The sequence below is a fragment of the Struthio camelus genome, chromosome 3, assembly GCF_040807025.1.
Source record: "Struthio camelus isolate bStrCam1 chromosome 3, bStrCam1.hap1, whole genome shotgun sequence".
Classification (NCBI taxonomy): domain Eukaryota; kingdom Metazoa; phylum Chordata; class Aves; order Struthioniformes; family Struthionidae; genus Struthio; species Struthio camelus.
Window position 1 is genome coordinate 105,791,707 of NC_090944.1, and position 19,798 is coordinate 105,811,504.

Here is a 19,798-nt window from a genome sequence, read left to right on the forward strand (position 1 = left end):
ATAGGCACATCAGGTTCTATTTAAAGCTTGCGCAGTGAAGATCTTCAGTGCAAAGATGTAGGTTTAGCTCCAGTTTATCCCTGAAGAACACTGCTGATTCAGTGGGAGAGAGTAAACATTTTTGCTTCTCCAAACTCCTTCCCTACCACCTAGCATACGGCAGTACAAGCTCTGCCCTCCTCCCTTATGGAGCAGTTTTTAGGAAACATACCACACCCTGGAGCCCCAGTGTACAGGGATATCTGAAGAGATGGCTCTCAGCTCCACTGCTTCCAAAGAGACAAAGCTTCCTAGAGCTTATATTCACCCTAACTCATGTTCTTCCCCTTCTCCCTTCAAGCACTAACCAGGCCTAAACATAAGCCAAAGGAAAAAGGAAAAGTTTACTTAGCAGGACAACCAGCTAGGTCTGGTAGTCACGTAAAAGAAGCTAAGATGAAAAACAACCTTCTTTGACTGCACTTAACAAGGCTTCTTCAAGTACCCCATGTGTAGAGTACCTACAGGCCACAGATGCCCATAGGCAGCTCTGGAGGGAGGGGGATAGTGGGGTCACCTCACAGTCCCCCTCCCTCCATGATGATTGTCTCCATGAAGCCCTGCTTCTAGGTCCCCGGGTTAGGTTTTTGTGTATAAATACAAATGACTGATGATGCTATGTGTCCCCAATGCTAAAAGATGATGCCTCTCCCTCAGTTCACGGCTAGCCAGGCAGGAAGTATGTGAACTGTGCAAATACCTTCAACACCTCTTCCTGCAGCCCAGCGCCCTGACTATTTTGGCCCTGTTCCTCAGGGTTTGTAGTCAGTGTATCGGCCCCATTTGGAATATGCCCCTTATGCTCCCTGGCACCATAACACACTCTAAACTATGATACGAGATACCAGCTACAGCCATGCTACGAGCCCATGCTTTCATATGTTACTAGCTTTCAGTAGACTCCTCAGCAACACAGGTGACAAGTTTAGTGAGGAGGGGTCCTGTGCAGATGGTGGTGCGAGGGCAAGCCCCCACTCCTGCCCTCCCTGCTCAGGTCCTGTGTCAGCTTCATTTATGTGCTATGAAATACACAAGCTGTTCCTAACATCAATCTACAATATTTCTGCAGTCACAATCACTTTGATATTTGTTGGGAATAAATGCAATTGGGAAAGTAGCATGTATGGATTTCTCTGATGTTTAAAAAAATTGTACTGTGGGAGTTTTCTGTAGCCTGAAGACTCAACGCGTAGGCTGTCTGGATTATATCGGTTGCCATCTGGCTCTCAGTCTCACTCTTTGTTTTCAGTCTCTAGGCCATTATGTCTTTAGTAAATAATCAAACATATTTTGTTCTATTCAACTTCTTTTATTCTGTTGAATTGCTGATTAGGAGCCAAAGGTTTATTTGAACAGGTGATAACTTTGCTGCTTACTTGGTGCTACTGGAACATAGTTTTGGGTCACATCTACACTACAAATGCAGTCGTGTCAAGCAATCTGAACACATAGCAACAAAGTATAGTGTCTCTAAGGCTTTGAAGGTGTTCCAGAGAGCTCCAGAGAACAGAGAGCCAAGTAACTACAACAACTTACAGTAGGCACAACCGTTTTCAAAGACTATTTTGAATTCCAGTATCATTACAAGTCCCTACAAGGTTGTAGACAGGCTTCCCTAGTTCATACCATGGCCTGTTGGGGGCCCTGTAGCAAAGCTCTGTCCTTTCTCTTGTTGAACCACGTCACTGGAAGATCAAATCCATAGCAAATATTAAACGCTTGCGGCTGAAAATGTGCAAAAACATGAACGTCCACCTTGAACCAGGCCATGACCACTCAGCTAGGTACCCCGTGGCTTCTCGGTCGCTAACTGCCTCCTTCAACTGAGGCAGTATGGACTGGGGCAGCTCTGCTGAGCAGGAGAAGCAAAACGTGTCCTGTGTTTGCGCGCTCAGAATGCCAACTGGCAGTTGTGTCCTGCCTGCTGGCAGCTGTGACATTCCTAGGGGGCCACAGGAATAGTTACAGGACAGACGCAGCACAGCAGAGGAAAGGGAAAATTGTGACATATAAGCAAGGAGAAAAGCGATGGGAGCCAGAAGAGCCAGCCAAAAGGGGTAGAAGTTGTAGCCTTCCATAAAAAATGAGTTGGGTGATTACTGAGTAGGTCTGAGTAGAATAGTGTTTGAAATCAGTCACTGCTCTCCTCATCCTGAATCTTGTTGTTGTTGTTTTAAAGAATGGCCATTTTACAGTAAATAAACTGTGATAACCCCAAAGCCTTTCCTCCCTCTCTGTGCCAGAGGAAGCTAAGTTTATCCCAAGCATTTCCAAAATCACATAGCATTTGAAGGCACAGTAACATATGGGGTCAGAAGCTTATAAATAAAAGCCAGTTTGAGCTTCAATCCATTTCCACCTTGTTTTTTATTTTTGTTGCATACTCTGAAAGAAAAAGTCTCTCTCAAGCCTACATATTTTAACAGGCTGCCAATTCTTTCCTGCAGCTTTTGCAGCTTTCAACTGTTCATGCCCCCATAACTATATATTTTTTAGTTACTGATAAACATCGCAGAATTAAATTCCCTCAGAAAGTCAATGTCATTTGGCCAGATAACATCTTCAGAAAACAGCTATAAATCATCTATCAGAAAACTTATATCCTGGTATTTTAGATCAAACTTCTGCACAGATATTGGATCCCTCAGCTACCATATTTTTAGGTTTCTGATTTTTTCCTGTACTTGATGCAAACTGTGTCTCTCACTCTAAAAAAAAAAAAAAAAAGGATTCTCAATTCAGCAAGAACCACACCACCACCACCTCCTTTAATTTTGCTTGCATAACATGTGGTGGGGTTATCAGAGTGGTACTAGATGTCAGGCTCTCTCCTCAGTTTAAGCTGTTGTAAAGGATGAAGAGCTTGCACCATGAAACTACAGAGAACTTTAAAGTGTAAATATAGGTGTTCACTTTATCTTCTTGCCTTTAGCTGTTTCCTATCATACATCTCAGAGTCTAGTTTGTTATTTTAAAATTAAAGACACAGGAACTTGCACTTTCTTAAGAAACAGCACAGAGGAGAAAGAATCTTACAGTCTGCAGCTTCTTCCTTATACAAAAGTCCTCCTTATAAGCCTTTCTCACTTTGAGTTAAGCCACTGATTTTCTATCATTTATTAAAAACTGACAGCCACAAAACCAGCCAAAGAGGGCAGCGTCCTGCCTCAAATGTCCAAGGCGTACTGCTTACTCCTGCTTGTATATTCACTTCCCATTCCAAACAGCAATTAAAAAACAGACCAATTAGCTGACTATTTTTCCTTCCTTTCCAGCCGTGCCAGAGATGGAGCTGGCAAAAGTCCCAGGCTGAGAGGAATAGAAAATATCATAAGAGTTTGCCTGTGCCTCAAGTCTTGATTTGTTCCTTTACTTTCCACTAACTGCCAATATACAACAGATAAGCAGCAAATATGAAGGTTGCTGGAGAAGGACAACACAGCTTTATGAATATAGGCTTATCCTCTAGCTTCAGAGGCTTATGACTTCTATTTCAAGCTGAATATAGATTTATTTCACATTTAGGGACACATATATTTTTCAGCTGTGCCCAGCAGCTAGGAGTGTGGAAGAACGATTGCTTCTCTGCACCCGGCTTATGTTGATCAGTGTAAGCAGGGCCCAACCCACAAATAAGCTCACAAAAGGAATTTTGTCTCTGATCTTAATGGCATTAGGAATTAATTATGATACTTCCTCATACACCCAGAAACTTAACTAGATAAACAAAAACGTGATCAACAACTGCCCTAAGCTGTAAGTCCACAGAAGGTGCAAAGCCGTTGACAGGCCTTGAACAGGATCTTTTCTTTTCAGTGTTTCTTCTAGTCTGTTATGAGCAGCAAGGAGAGAGAGTAGGGAGGTAACTTCTGGTACCCCTTAAAAAAAAGAAATGCTAAAACTAGAAAACATAAATTGTTTTATTTGCAGTTGTTTCAGTTCAACTTGCAAATTCAAAGTCTTTCTTTAAATATTCCCATCAGAATATTTCTCACATATCAAAACTGGTTGTTTTTCCAGCAGCAATTCTGGCCACAATCTCTATCTGGAAACTTGGACATCAGAGAAGCCCTCTAACTGGAATATGTTATCTGCCTTTCAAAGACACTTTTTTGTGGGATAATGGCTCTAGCCTCCCATGCCACCTCGACTTTCCTTTTTCAGATTATCCCCTCTCATTTGAAATCGCAAATTTCTTTGGGCAGTAAGCCCAGTCTTTGTATGCATTTCTTTTTGGACCTCTATGCTCACGCGATTCCCAGTCCTGCTCACTACGTTAGGACGGCTGCATAAGACAAGATAATCACAGCATGAATTTTTTTTCATTCCATGACATAAAACACCTGTTTATTACACCTGTCTGTGTTCCCATGAAACATCATCAAAAAAAAAACCCCTCCATCCTTCCTTCAGAGAAACCACCAGTTGGATTTCCTTAGGAGCTAGGGCAGAACTCAAGGAAAGGGCGGTCACTGGCAGCGCAGGAGCACAGCCCTTTCTCCTGGGACTGTACCTGCGTGTGAGTCAGCAGAAACAGCCTTAGCTGCCTCATGAAAGAAGGAACCTGCCAACATGAAAGTGAAAAGTAATTGCTAAGAGAGCTCTTTAAGTACCCCAAGATGTGTAAGACCTATAGATGCCAAACACATCTGAGAGCGAGGTAAGCACTGCAAAGGCCTGCCAGGAAAAGGCAAGGCCGAGCGCTGGCTAGCCGTGCCGCGGCAAGGTGTGAATCCTCCCACCCACCTGCGTGGTCCCAGCCCTGGCACCGAGGGCAAGCCCCCTGCTCTGCCGGCTTTGGGGCCAGTCCGGTGGGAAGCGTGGGGACATCGGCCCCACCAGAAGCTGCGGCTGAGCATCTCGGCCTGCAGCAGCCTCTTTTCCTCCCATTGTCTCCACTTTTTCTTTCTCCTCACCCTGGGAAGGGAGAACACGTAATAGGGCTCTCCCTTCCCAGGGTGCGGAAAAAGAAAGAGCAGAGTGGAAAGTTTATGCTGCTGCTACCTTCCCATCCAGCTCTCCTGGCTGGGATTCGGGGCAGCGAACAGCACACGGTGAGCTGGGAAGGGCATGGGGCCATGCAGTGTGCGAGAGCTGGGACTGCCCCGGGGGCAGATGTGCAGCCCCAGGCAGGCTGTGGCTGTGTGCACTATGGGCAGGGCTGGGTTTGCTTCCACCCACTGCTCCCTCCTGTTCTTCAGGCGTGGAGTCAGAAGAAAACCGCAGCCTGCAACAGTGCTATGAAGCCAAGCACGGAATGTGGATAAGGAGGCCCATAGTCTGTAGGCAGTGCAGGAGCTCCCTGTGTGTTTTTCAGAGCCAAAAGAGGCCAACATCTAACGAACACTGTATTCAGCCCAACTTTTTATTCCTTAATATTACAGTATTACATATCTTATGAATGGGAAGTTGAGGCCAAAAGGTAAAAACACTTTGTTGAAAGGCATAATGTATAAGCTATGAATTTAATACAACAAAAAAAACCCCTTCCTGTTCCAACCATAGAGCAAAGTCCTGCACCCCACTGGCAGATCCTTGCATAAGGGTTAAGATGTTTTACAGAGTCTTCAGGATAGAAGTCTTATTACAGGAAACTGCATTGAAGAGACTCAAGAAGCATTTTTCTGTCTAAAACCATCTTTAGCCTCCTATTTCACCATTTTCATCTACCAGAATTAGAAGTTTGAGTTCTACATTTCCATCAGCTGCAGGTTGCTAGTATCACTTTGCACCTTGAGCTACAACAAGCGTTCAGTGAGAAGATTTCAGCTTTTGCAAGTGTTGCCTGGTCTGCGATTTTATCTTTTAGGCTATTGTGTTCAGAGGGGAACACACAGCCAGGCATGGACCATAGGAACAGATGCTTAACAGATACAGGTTTATCTTGTTTTTCTACTTCTTGCCACCCTCCCCCTCAAAATTACTGAGTCTCTCCTGAAATACTGAGGGCAATAGGTGAACAGGAGTCTGTGGGCTCTAAGCTGCTGGGAGCCGATATAAGTGTTATCAGGTGCTTACCAGACTCAGCATTATGTCCTGCCCTCAGCTCCGTCAGGGAACCCCACCTCCCTCTCCTTGGGCTAGTTTTGGCATCAGTCACCAGTCAGGCACCTCTTCCTCCTTCTCTTCTGTTAGGATGAATTCTTGTGGGGCTGAGCGTTAATGTAGGCATTGGCTACATTAACTTTACTTAAATCATGATAGTATCCTTCTCTGTCTTGTGCCTGTGCATCTCACTACTTTCCTAGCTCACACCACAGTAACCTCACCTGGTTGCCAAAAAGCAAAGGTTCAGCCCCTTCTCCCTCAGAATGAGGCTGTCCTCACTTCTACAGATGTCTATCATGGGTATCACTGAAATACATTTTGCTACTCATTAAGGCAAGCAGTTACCTATTTTGGACGGTATTTTAGGGAAACTGTTGGAGATGAAAAAGACTGTAAATACTGCTGGACCACCTGATGTAGTTACACTGTTGCTAAAAGTCTTACGAAAAATTCATTAATAGCCGCTCAGCTATTTGAGTCTCTCTGGCATTCAGACAGCAGCCATAAAAGCACATTTTATTTTATTGTAGTACTAATCAATTCTAACACTTCCTGTCTCAGTGCATTCTCTTTTAAGCCCTCCCCACCAAAAAACACAATCCCTAGAATAAACCTTTGTTCCTCTTTCAACAGCTGTCCCTAATCTTGTTGTATAATACTTCACTACGCTGTATCCAATTGAAGACCAGATGCTACCGAACTGAAATCACCAATATTCCATATAAGTGCGGCCATATGCTTGCATAAAACAACTTGCTTTATCAGCTCCTTACCTTCAAGCTCTTTGAAATAGGGTAAGTCTCATCTGTGAGGTACATTACAAGTGCAGGGAGCTGTAAAAATAAATTTCATTTATTGATTTCAAACCTCCTTGTGACAGAGAGGATAAACTGTAATTTTTTTATTGCAAAATATTAAAATAAATTACATTTTACAAAGACTTAGCAAATATTTACATACAGTGTGATTCCAGTGACAATCAGCAACAAAGAACAGACAGACAGGCATATTATGGAGTGATATAGTCAAGGCTGTAGAAACTTCAAAAGTCATATGAAAGACAAGCAAAGTTTTTAAAAGGTAAATATATCACAAGTGGAACGAAGTCCACGAGGCACAAAAGTTACAAGTCTACAACAGAGTTCTTACGTTTCTGTTTAGGTCAACAGACTTGCATATTGCTTTTTGCTCTCCTTATCAGCAAGGCTTGTCTGTCTTTACCTGTACTCTCACAGATCAACTGGAGAAACATATCTCAACATACACAACTGTGTCACTCTGGACCTGTTATCAGTCTATCATTTTATTTCTGCATGTTTTGTGACATCCATTGCCAGCAACAGATTCACAAATCGTTAGCGGAGAAAAAATTAAAACAACACTTCTTGTATTTCCTCAGTGATTTCGTACCAGTGTATCAGATGTGTTACACTGCCTGCCATGAGATAAGTATCTGCTACTGACGCTCTTCTGGTTACCTTAAAACAGGTTTCAATGGCACAAGACACAAAAGCAAGAAGTGTCACAATGATGTCATGAAGAACAGGGTCACCTAATCTATACCTTTTAATTGTAAAAGGGCCTTTGCAGGAACAGACTTAAAAAAAAATTTTTTTTTTGAATTGTTGGCTCATCTTGGCAAAATTAAGATAATATTACACAAGTGTACTTAACATAATGGCCTCGAAGTGACTGGAAATCAATTTATTTGCATATAATAGCCAGCAAGAAGAATTTTCACTTCTTTTCCATCCGTTCTTCACAAATCCTTATAAGCTTGCTTTAACAGAAAAAAAAAAAAAAAACCTCCTCTTTCTCCCCTTTCCTCTCTCCCCAGCAAGAGATCTGTTTCACCTGTAAAAATTAATTACATAGAATTAAAAGTTACTAACATTGCTATTTAGCCAAATGCAATCTTAAATAGCATCCAAATAAAATGTTTCCAGACTGGCCAAATAACTGAAATAATTATATGACCTTACCAAATAGCATTGGGGAATTCCCCAAAATTAACCAGAGGTGCTTTTAAGGCTGAATAGCTCAAAATCCAGACTGGACACCCTTCTAACTCACTACATGTAAATCTAAAGGCAGAAAGATAACATTAATTTAGGTTCCCCAGGCAGCTGCTTTTCTCAAGATATGGAAGACAAGCAGGCAAAAAGCTGTCTTGCTTAGCACTTCAGCAGTTCTGAGATGGCACCGTAATTTTAAAAACACTGGGAAATGGTTCAACTTTTTGAAGAGAGCCAGTATGAAAGCTGTATGCCAACTAAACTCCTCCAAAACACAGAGAGCAAGTACGGCTTAACTTGAACTTACCGCTTGTGCTGGCCCCTGTGCAAAGAGGTGAACTTTTTCCCCAGCATTAAAATTGCATTAAGGCACATGGTGGGGATGTCTTGAAAACAGTTTGTGAGGTGTTATCATGTTTCCCAAAAGTGGGAATTTTGTACTTTGTTTTAATAAATTTAAACCATTGCTTTAAATCCCATGATGCTTGTTATGCAGACTTACAGTCTATGCTGACTGCACTGCGAAAGGCCAAAGAGCCACATCTAACTTGATAATATGAAACAGATCCCATCCGTCCTCAGCTCTGCCATACAAGTGCACTCCACTAATAGAGAGTCTAGGTTCCAGTGTGAAACATCCCTTCCCAATCACAGAAGCCCAGCCAAGTGTCTGGGTTGTATTATTTCTGTATTCAAGAGTTTTTGTTTTTTTTTTTTCTAAATGACGCTTGCACTTTGGCTATGCTTTTCCACCTGGCAAGCCTCTTCTCCCTTCACTGTCCCGTAGCTTACTAACTGTTGCTAAAACTTTGATCTTTGTATCAATAATGGAAGACAAGTTGGAGGATAAGAAAAGCTGTATGGAGTGCTTTTTCATTTTCTTGTAAGCTAATATGCATTTTTTTAAAACGAGAGGGCTAGACTCGCTACATAAGCATCCTTTATGTCACGTATGCTGTCTTACCTACCAGTTCTTATGGCTGTAAGGTACAGTTATCAGCCTTGACCCTTCGTACACAAAGCCCTTAATTCAAAACAGTTGAAGGGCTTGGAGTCCTTTTAAAATAGCGGTGGGGAAAAAACCTTCTCAATAGGCCTCTCTTTCTTCTGTCTGCTGGAACTCAAACTGATCCAGCCGCTCCCACTCCAAATGGCAGTAATGTAATGCAATTGGACTTCAAATTAGAACCTCCCTTCAGCAATATTGTCATCAAATATGAATTAACTACTGAATCCAATGATGTTGATTCCACATTTTTGTCAGCGTAACAGAGTTGGCCCTGGCCTTGTGTTAACTTTTCATTTGAAAATCTCATACACGTGGAAGCTTCTAAAAAGAAATTAATAAAGACATCCCCTTGTTTCACAGTAGATGACTTCAAAATTTCTTGTCAACAGGATATCCAGCCAGAGAGCTGGGTTCCAATGTGTCCTCTTCCTCTTATGGAAGGAGAGGCCAGCAATTCAAGCAGCAGTCAGTATTTGCAGTTATTAGAAAATTTAGTAATTCAAGATTAGCATTGCAAGATTCCATAAACCCTTCTTATAAAGTTAATGAGTCAGCCAGCATTACACTGAAAATGAGAATGAGACAACTTTAACTGTTCAGTGGCATACTGGGCATACTGGAATGACTTAAGTAATGTAAAACTAAACAAAACAACAGAACTTGTCATATTAAAGTTCAAAGGTCTTGGCAATTTTCTGTTCCAAGAATATTTGATACAACTGAAATCAGTACCTTTTGCCAGCATGTGATCAAGAGCCTCACTTGAAAGAGCTATCAGGATTAATGCATAGACAAGGAAAAAAGGAAGAAAAATAAAAATCATGCTATAATTTTTTTTGTAGCCAAAATGATTTGGGCTTAAATATTATTAAATGATATACTTCCTTATATCAATGAGAAGCCCATCTCCAAGTCAAGTGATAATACTTTCTGGAGCTCATAGCTGAAGTCCGCTTAAAAAAAAGAAAAAGTGTCTTACAGTCTTAAGTCATGCAATCACAGCTCAGTTTTACACCAGATCTGACATTACCCAGCATTCTTGAAAGTGGGATAGAATAACCATTGTGTACCCATACAGGTCAGGCTTAAAAAAAAACAAAACAAAACAAAAATGCAAAGTATAACAAACTGTTTCAAAAATCATCTCATTCAAGTCTAGTCTGAAGTACCAAGGCAGGGAGAAACAGCAAACAACAATACTGACAAACACACTGCACAAAGCAGCAGCACTAAAGGTCCCTTCTGACAGGCATCAGGGCATTTGGAGAGTATCTGCTACTCCAAAGGCGACTTTTCTCAGAAGAACAGAGTCACTAAAACTTCACCTGTACATAGATACTGTATAAGGTTCATTCAAGTATTTCCTCTAGGAAATGGACAGTGGAAGGACACGTTCACCATTTAAAAAAAAAAAAAAAAAGTTGCATCCTGCTTGTGCTCATATATGCTTTGATCAACAGTTCTTCCAGTCACCTTATCTTTAACAGTTCTGGGGCTGATGTGCAGTTTAGCAGCCCGACAGGTGAGCTTCATCCCCGATGAGTTGTTCTTTGTTAGAGGGCTCCTTCTCAATCCATTCCTTTGGAATTTTTAATTTTAATATTTTATTCACAAAAATACTATTCACTGTCTTTTGACCAGCACTAATGTATTCCAGGCAGATATTCCAGAAGCTTCTTCTCCAGTTTGCCAATGCACCTCAGCTAAGATGGAATACCAGGACATACAGATCTGAAGTTTCTCATTAAGAATAAGTTATACCATTTTTTGTGGTAGCAACTTAACAATGGACAGCTAAAAAACCTCACACTCCTTTTTTTCCATCTGCGATCAAAGCAGGATTCAATCCAGGTTTTCAGAGGTGAAAGGCTAGTGGAGTAACCGGATACATCTGATGCCCAAAACGGTCTGTCTGCAATAGTATAGTTTCACTCCCAAACTAATTTCTCCATGAAATGCACAAATACAGAGCAGGTCCAGTGTAATAACTAGTCTTTTCTTTTCTAGTTTGTTCAAGAACTATAAAATCCCAAGAAGGAGTAGAACTCCAAAATCAACTGTTATTTTACAAGTTTTCTTAAAAAACAGAAAAGCAAAGCTGATGGGCTCAGAAACCAACTTAGGATGGCAAAAAGACACTGGAGTTTATTAGTTTGGGGCTTGCTTTTGTTTTCAGAGATAGAAGAAACTGCAAAGACACGCTCTTCTCCTTGCTCCATTTATTTGTTCGATATGCACTGGCCACTTTTAGAAAACCATTGTCAAATGTGCTTCACGTTGCAGCCTTCACATTGCTTACTGTATTATATTCATTCATCAGTTGTTCATAAGGCACAGAAAGTTCCAGCTCATTGTTGGTAAAGGTAGATTCATCAGAGGATGGGAATTTTACCAGTTTTTTTGCAGTTTCAGGTTCTTCTACGAGATTATCATCCATGGAGGATTTTGAAGTTTCCTCATCATCTGTGAGATCCTCCTCTTCATCATCATCTTCATTTACAAATGTTATGTTGGCGTTCTCAAAGATTAGGGGTCGATAGTCTCTCGAGTCCCACACTTCCCCTTCTTCTTCACTGATCCTGTCTAGCTGGTTTACAAACATTGTTCCTTCTAGAGGGCTGTCTCCAACACGTTTATCATGCAGGTGTCTCAGCACATGACCATTCTGAATGTCTAGGGAAGCCTCATCATACTCAAATGACTTGGTCTTTGTGTAAGTCACCTGAGCATCTTTACTGGCATTCTGCATATTTTGCTTGGCATTCTCTACTTTAATCATTTTGTCATTATTAGTCTTCAGGGCCTTCTTTCCAATCTGCTTAATAAGATCATTGTAGGTCTCTTCCTTCTTCGAAAGGAAGCTGAAAATGTTCACATCCTTTGAGGTACCCATTTGAAGGGGTTTTTTAGATCGAGGATGGTTGTCAAATGATTCTTTTCTTTTTTTCCTCCGTTTCTTGATTGCTTTGTGCACTTCCACAAACATACTGACCTTCCAGTTGACAAAGAGTGAAAGCCAAGCCAGGCCTAGGTAGATCCATAACTCCACAAAGTATCTGTAAAGGGCATGATAGTTTGCATCTGGATTTACACCTACAAAGAATTTGAAACAGGAACATTACTGAAAGAGTACTTACAGCTGAAAAGCCTTCAAAGTTATCACCCAGAGAAGTATTCCCTCCCACACTAACAGATCCTTATTGTTTGGACACTGCTCTGAGAAGTGATAAGTGGGGACCTGAAACCTCCTGACAGAAGCAGTTGCAGGTCTTTCACTTGCCTGCATGTGTTCTAACCTCTGGTCTACAACATAAAATAGCAGCATATTTGACCTCCCCTTGTAAGCTCTAAAAGTGAACTTCGTTCTCTTCAAAAAATACAAGCACCCCCCCTGCCACTACTCTCCCTTGAGAGAGGGTTCAGCCTCCAAAGTCCTGATCAAGGCAGTAGATTTTAGAGAAAGATACGATTAGGAGGGAGAACCACTATGTTCAGCATTTCCTGTTGGCTAGTTCCAGCTGCACAGAGAGCATCACTCCATTACTGATATTTCCTGCTCAGCATACAGGATCCCATTCCAAGGTGCTTAACTATTAGGGTGAATAGGAAAGCTCCTTGCCTGAAATAGGGAAATAGGGACCTGATGCACCTGAGAGTGTAATGAACTCCAAAACTGCTCCAGACTAAGGCTAAGGGCTTAGGTATCTAAAACCAGAAAAAGCAAGATCCAATCCATCAGAGCAGGATTCAGCTTTTATCAAATCTTGTATTAAGCTAAATGCTTTGCAAAAGCTTAGAAAGCACCTTTGAGAATTAAGAGTTTAAAAATACAATTGCCTCACTATGCTAAAAGTGAAACAATACAAAAAAATGCAATTACTAACCAGCAACAAAATCTCCAAATCCTATGGTGGTGATAGTGATGAATGAGAAATAGAGACCTTCAATGTAATCCCAGCCTTCAGTCACCATAAAGACAAAGGGAGGAATAACCAGATGGACCAAGACACCCCAAACAATGAAAATAGCTGTGCATGTAATTTGTGCTTTCCTCTGTAAAGAAAGAAGAAGCAAAATTCAAGAAAAGAACTCTTAACTTGCCATAACTAAAAGTCACTGACTGAAGTAAACACTGAAGTAAAGGTTTTTCCTTTATGCAGAACGGACTACTCTTACTACTATTTACTCAAAAACGATTCTTTGTTCTCAGGGCATTTCCTCATAGTTCTGCTTCACACAGTCTAAAAGTTTTAGAGTTCCTGATATTTTATAAATAGGCACGGTATACAAATATAGCACTCCGGTTTACAAAGCACAGTCAGTACCTCTGATTTTCATTTTATTCATTTGAGTATAGAGGATCAGGAGCTGGGTTAGGACACTTCTATTTGTCTTCCCTCCCCTGTACCACTTGTCTTATATCTCTGCACAACCATACTTCACAAGTTTGCATGCACATGTGCATTTCACCATCATTTTCTGTACCTTCTCAGGTGCTGAACCAAGAAGATTTTTGTTGCATTAACACTTAGGCCAGCTCTGTTTGTGAAATTAGAGCGTAAACCAACCCCACCCTCTTCCAGGCATTCTGCCCCCTGCATTGCCTGCACCTCTGTGCACTGAACTAGAACGGAGATAAATTCACCAGGCAAGAAGAAGCAGGAGGAAAAAAAAAAATCACAGTAACACAGAACAAAACATCATTTCTCATCTGGTTCACTACATTGCAGGAAATGCTCACACTAGCATAAAAGCAGTTGGGAACAAAGCAGGACAGCTTATTTCAATGCCAAAGAAGCTTGAAGGGAATGCTTGTGAAACTAGAGCCTCATCTACACTGAACATACAACTTCTACTATAGGAATAATGTATGTTTCCATAGAAGCTACAATATTTATATTTAGTATCATTCAAAGGTTTCTTCAAGACCTTAATTTGCTAAAACTTCTGGCAGAACTTACCTACAACATCTAGTCCTGCTGTCAGTTACACCTATGCAATATCATTTGGGAAATTCATACTTGTGTATGTGTTTGTTTACTACCAAGATTAGCAGGTAAGTGAAGAAGTGTAAGCTTAATTCATGCATCAAAAATACACAGCAGGAGGATAAACAAGCAGAGGACCTTACCAGGCTTACTCCTCTTTTTGTCAGAAACTGGCCCAGCCTCTTGGCACGTCCTCCAAAAAACTTCCCCAGAGCACTGATCCATGTCAAACAGAGAGGAACTCCAAAGAGCCCATAAAATATGCAGAAGAGACGCCCAGAGGGTGTCTTTGGAGAAACATTTCCGTAACCTAAAAGAGGTAAGTATGTACACGGTCTGTTCTTGTTACAGAGAATTCAAGGCAATTCTACCTATATAGAAAACAATACTGTGTGGGCTTCTGCTACATCAGATGCTCCTTACTTCACCATCCATAAGAGCTTTAGCCTACTCCAGCTGCTGATCTTCGGAATCTGGATGCCTTTCAACCCTACTCCAGTAAATGTGTATTGTATTAATGCAGACTGAGAGGAGTGTTGCATTTTGAGTGTTTCCTGGATTGCGTGCCTCTTTTTCTTGATTAGATGAGATAAATAAAACTCATCTCAAGGCCTTTGACATGATTTCCTTCCCTCCAGCAGCAATGTGAAAAGCTTGAGTTTTAACGTGAACCAACTTTACAGAGTAAAAGCTCAAAATTGCCCCCAAAGTTAGCTTCCACTTGCAAGATCTATTATGCACATTTACCTCGTGACCTGGAGCCTTCCCATGGAGAGAGCTTGTAGGTGAAGCGGAAGGCGAGTTATGACACAACAAGGTATTTTGACTGAATTTAGCTTTTTGCTGGCCACAGAACCCAATAGGGCATTACAGACTCTGTCTCTAAAATCACTATACTTTCTAACCCTCTGCCACGGTTTTCTTATTTAAGTCAGTTCCCAATTTCTTCAACTTTTTGTCACAAGTTATAATATAAGCTGGGTATTACGAGTTTCCAATAATATATGAAAAACATGATGCTGCATATGCTTTAATAGTAAGACTTCCATTTCTGCATACTTTGAACTTTCTGTAGTTAATTTGCATTCCTGTTTCTTACATAATAGGTGTAAGCAAGGTGTAGCAAAATCTTATAGCAAAGATTTTTCTGTAAAAGGAAAACACAGATGATTTTTGAGCTCTTCTGTATGTCAAAAGAGGAAGAAGTCTTCCAGTTCAGAGGGTATTATAAGCACTAATCAGCAGTGAGATTTATAAGAGCACACCTGTTCTTTGCTTTCTTAAGGATGGAGGGGAAAAAAGTCTAGACTGTTCTGCAAGGCAAGAACACTGCTAATTCAGTAGCTTAAGAGGATGCATGTGAGTAGTAGGACAGCCATGTAAAAACTTCATATAAACATGCTTCAAGCATTATCTTAATGAAATATTTTGTAATAGTTTTGTTCTGGAATTTTATGATCTGGAAATTTAAGTGCACGATTCATTGGAATTGGAATGACACCAATCATCCCAGACACCAGCATCTTGAACTAGTTACTTATCAGAAAGGGCAGCATTTCCCGTATTTACACCCATGAACGGAGTGCTAAAAAACTGCTTTTCCTCTATGAACCTGCCTGTGAGGACAGGTATTCTATTCAGCAGATACCTTGACACAGAAATGGAAGAGCACAGACCCACTGGTGCATAAGGAAAATTACAGCTAGGAAAGTTGATATAGTAAATACTTACCGATTGTAGTGATTACAGTAGCAGCAAAGATCACAGCGTTAGGCCAATTCCAGTTATTGAAAGTGTTGTTCCCAGTGATGGCAACCCCTTGTCCAGCAGCATTTGACACAACCTGCAAGAAAACAGTTTACAGTCATTCTTGGAAAATCCTGGCAGCCTGAAAGAGAAATGCGCGCATCCCTCTCAGGTTTTCCCCATCTTGTTCCTACTTGCAAAATAATCACACAGGTTTTTTGTGAAGGCTAGCCTTGTACATTCACTGATAGTAATTTTATGAAATATTAAAAATTTGCCTCAGCTAGTAAGTAGCAGCATAGGTGCTGTGACATTTAAATAGCAATTTTTAATTAGATAAGCTCTTACTTGATTCACCAGTTTTACCCAAATGGATCTCTTCCAGAGACCCAACGCTCTCTGCCAGACCCAGCTAGCATTTCATCTCCAGTATAGTTCCTAAATTCGGTTAATACTAGACAGGGACATTCTTCAGAATTACAACCCATTTCAAAACACTTACGTGCCTCAGTTTGACTCGGGTATGAACAGGACATCAAAGAATCGTTGTCAAAGCTAGTGCTAATAATGTTAATTCACCTGCTGTTCCTGGCAAAATCAGATCCTCTGCAAGCCAGCATAAAACTACTTCTAAGCAAAGAAAGACAACCTATGTTTTTCCAAGCTAACTAAACTGCTTCCATCCAACAAGACTCTAATCGCTGACCTTGAATTGGGCCCCTTTCTCATCCCCTGTATTTGAATCTAGTAGGTCATTATGAATGTAAAGCTTTTGTTTACAATGTCTGGGGTGGAAAAGTGTAGTTTTTGGTGTTTCCACAGATTCAGCAAATCCATCTTTTGACATCTGTTCAGGTCTTCAGGAGCTGAAGAATTATTAACCATCTTCACCTTTTATAGGAAGGGACTTGGACACAGCCTGCTCCAGCTTTCAAAAACTAGACTACAGAAACTGCTATGATAACCCACTCAATGCCTATTTTGCCAAACCTCAACGTTTCAAAGTAAAACCATGCATGTTATGATTCTGACATGTATTTCTACCTCCCTAAAGTGAAAGAGTAAAGCAGTTTACAACACTGTCCTAGAAATGCCTAGTTATTTAAATCTTTGTTCTGCTACATCACACTGCAGTTAAAGCCTTCTCAAGTTGCAGCTGCATTTTCCCCTTCAATGTAAACTCTGGTGGTCTAAACACAACTCTAAAGCTACATCCATATACAAAGAGGGACAGGTACCTTCGAAAGGTGATTCACCCCATAACCTTCTATGCCTCCCCCTCAGAGAACGTTGAGCACAAATAGTGAGTTGACTAAATGCCTACACTTTTTACCTTTTAACACAACAGGTAAGGTTCATCTTAAACTGGTAAGAATTAATACAGGAACCTGTAACTGACTCTTCCTTCCCTCATCCCCTCCCTCCTTTCTTCTATCCTACTTGATTAAGATCTGATCTTGGACCCAACAGAGACTCAACATAAAGTTCAATCAATCACCATTAAAAACATATGCAAGTTAACACAGGTTTTAATTATTCTTGAGACTTATTACGTATCACCACCCTCCCACTGTAATAAATTGCCCTCAGAATGTGTATTGTGCATATACAAGATGCAAACAATTTAATTAAAAATGCACTTTCAATGCAGAAGCTATTATGGAAGACAAAACAAATAGCACGGAGAGTGACTGAAGGTACAAAACTAGACCTTTCTCCTGGGAAGCTCAGCACGCATACAAAGCAGCATGCAGTGACTTTCCATAGCCTAAAGGCTCTGTCTGGATAGAAAAAGATGTAGAGAATGTTCTCACCAAGGCAGTCATTTGTCATAAGAAAGCAGTGTTGAAATCAGAAGTAGCCCTGAAACGAGCAGGCAGATAGCAAGCAGGTAAACACACACAATGCCACCCTCTTTCAAAACAGGAGCCTGTTAATATTTAAGATAGCTATACTGGATGACAATAGTTCATCTGAGCAAAGACCAATCAAAGTCACTTCATTCATTTCTGCTACGGTCTACAAATGAATTTCCTAAAGTCTCAAAGAACATCCAAAGCACCTGATAGATACAATCTGTGATTTATGCGCTATGAGAAGATATTTAGACTTCTCCTGCTGCCCAGCAAAACCGCACGAAATGTTATATGAAACACCAGCTCTCCAGTTACTTTTCATGCTTTAAGCTGACTTGGATTTCTTCTCTTCCTCACAGAGCAACTGAACTCATAAGAGAGGCACTGAAGTATCTGTTTCCCCTGTCACTGGGCCATTATCTCATTGCCTGACTCCACCTTCAGTTTGAGCGGATGAGCTCAGTTCCCCAGCACGCAGAGGCAATTACTTTAAAACGAGCCGGTGGTTGAGGTCTGGAGGTGTGAAGGGGGCCCTGACTCAAGGGGCAGAGAAGCAGCTGGAATGAGTAGCATGCAGCTGCTCTTCACACCCAGTCGGTTAGCATTTTGGGATTGGAGAGGGATGGCTAGCTCTTCCAGAGTTGTATAAACACTTGAAATTCAGAATCACAGCTACTCTTTAGCCAAAGCTACACCACCCTCTTCTTGTCCCTATTAGCACACAGTTATCTGCTATTAGTGCATAATTATCTATATGTTCAGCCTATCATTAAAGTTATTTTATGCCTGTAATAGGCCTGAATGTGATTGCTGCGCCCAGCCAGAACAAAGAGTCACAAAACAAGCTTAGTTAGCTTTGGTGCAGTGGGAAATACATAGCTGCTTTCCAAGCAGAGTAACTTTTGACCATACTGAAATAATTAAATCTTTTGGCTTTAACAAACAAACGGACACTATACAACTGAACAGCAAATGTTTTTTTGCTTGGTAAATCAGTTATGCAATGTCAGAGATGCCTTTATTTTTATACGCTAGGATACAGAATGCCCCAGTCTGGCTGTGTCAGACTTCTCAAACTACAGAAAATTTGCTCTAAAAAGCCTTTGGCCGGGATTATTGGGGGTGACGGAGAAGAGGTTAGATTTTGTATCTGCTCTTAATATCCTGAAAGAAGTTGTTCTGAACGCATCTTTTAAAGTATGCCCAAATTAACAAGCTGAAAATAGTTAACTAACTTGGAATACGTACATTGCTTTAGATTATACCACATGACTGTCTGTATTGATAAAGTAAAAACTTTATTTTAGCTCAAATGACTTCTGCCTCACAGCGATCAAACCTCCTCTCCTGCCCCACCAACTCTGCACTTTGGCAAGTGAAACAAGGAAAATAAAGTCTCTAGACCCTGGAGTTATTGCTGAAAGTCAATAGATATTCCAATTGCAGAGGGAAATTTAAGGTACACATAAAAATAATACTCCTTCTGATTACGTTAACAGAAACAGAAACTGGGGCGGGGGGGGAAGCAGGGGGTAAAGAGGCCGTTTTGATATAATCAAGCATACCATTTGCTCCACTTGAAGGTACTTCCCCAAAAATCAACCACAGCACTGCTCCAGTACAGCCCTGTTTCCTGGTGCCAGTGACATTTTCCTTAACTCTCTGATGATCGGTTTTATGATTTACGAGAGATCAGAAAAAACTAGTTGTTCATCTCCATTATGTATTGTCTTGGGCAAAGGAGAGTTATCTTAGACAGGATTTGAGATGCTTTTGGGAACATAACACTTGCATCCTCTATACAATTAAGGATATAACTGAACAAAGAGAGAAAGAGAGCGGGAGAAGGGGAAGAGAAGTCCCAGAAAAACAGCAAGGTCCTCCTAAACTCGGAAGCCACATACCACTACACTTCTTCAAATGGCTATGAATTACAAAACATAGAGGATTCTTCTGGTTATTGGCCCATAAGGATTTGCTCAGTCAAGATTTGCTCAGGGCAAGTCTCAATGGTGGCTTAAAAGCCTGCAACAGTCAGCAAACCCATCTCAGCTGTTCTTGTCTTCAGATTAGCAGGAGGAATGGTTAAGTTTGAAA

General features: G+C 41.0%; 1 protein-coding gene across 1 annotated transcript in view; it reads right to left on the reverse strand.

Moving 5' to 3' along the window:
- Positions 1 to 6,973: 6,973 nt before the first annotated feature.
- Positions 6,974 to 19,798, reverse strand: part of KCNK5 (potassium two pore domain channel subfamily K member 5) — a 39,340-nt gene continuing 26,515 nt past the window's right edge. The window contains exons 2-5 of the mRNA XM_009686760.2: positions 15,831 to 15,942; positions 14,243 to 14,409; positions 12,996 to 13,164; positions 6,974 to 12,204 (exon numbers count right to left, since the gene is read on the reverse strand). Of these exons, the coding sequence (XP_009685055.2) occupies positions 11,384 to 12,204; positions 12,996 to 13,164; positions 14,243 to 14,409; positions 15,831 to 15,942 (1,269 nt within the window). The 3' untranslated portion in view covers positions 6,974 to 11,383. The remainder of the gene's footprint in view (positions 12,205 to 12,995; positions 13,165 to 14,242; positions 14,410 to 15,830; positions 15,943 to 19,798) is intronic.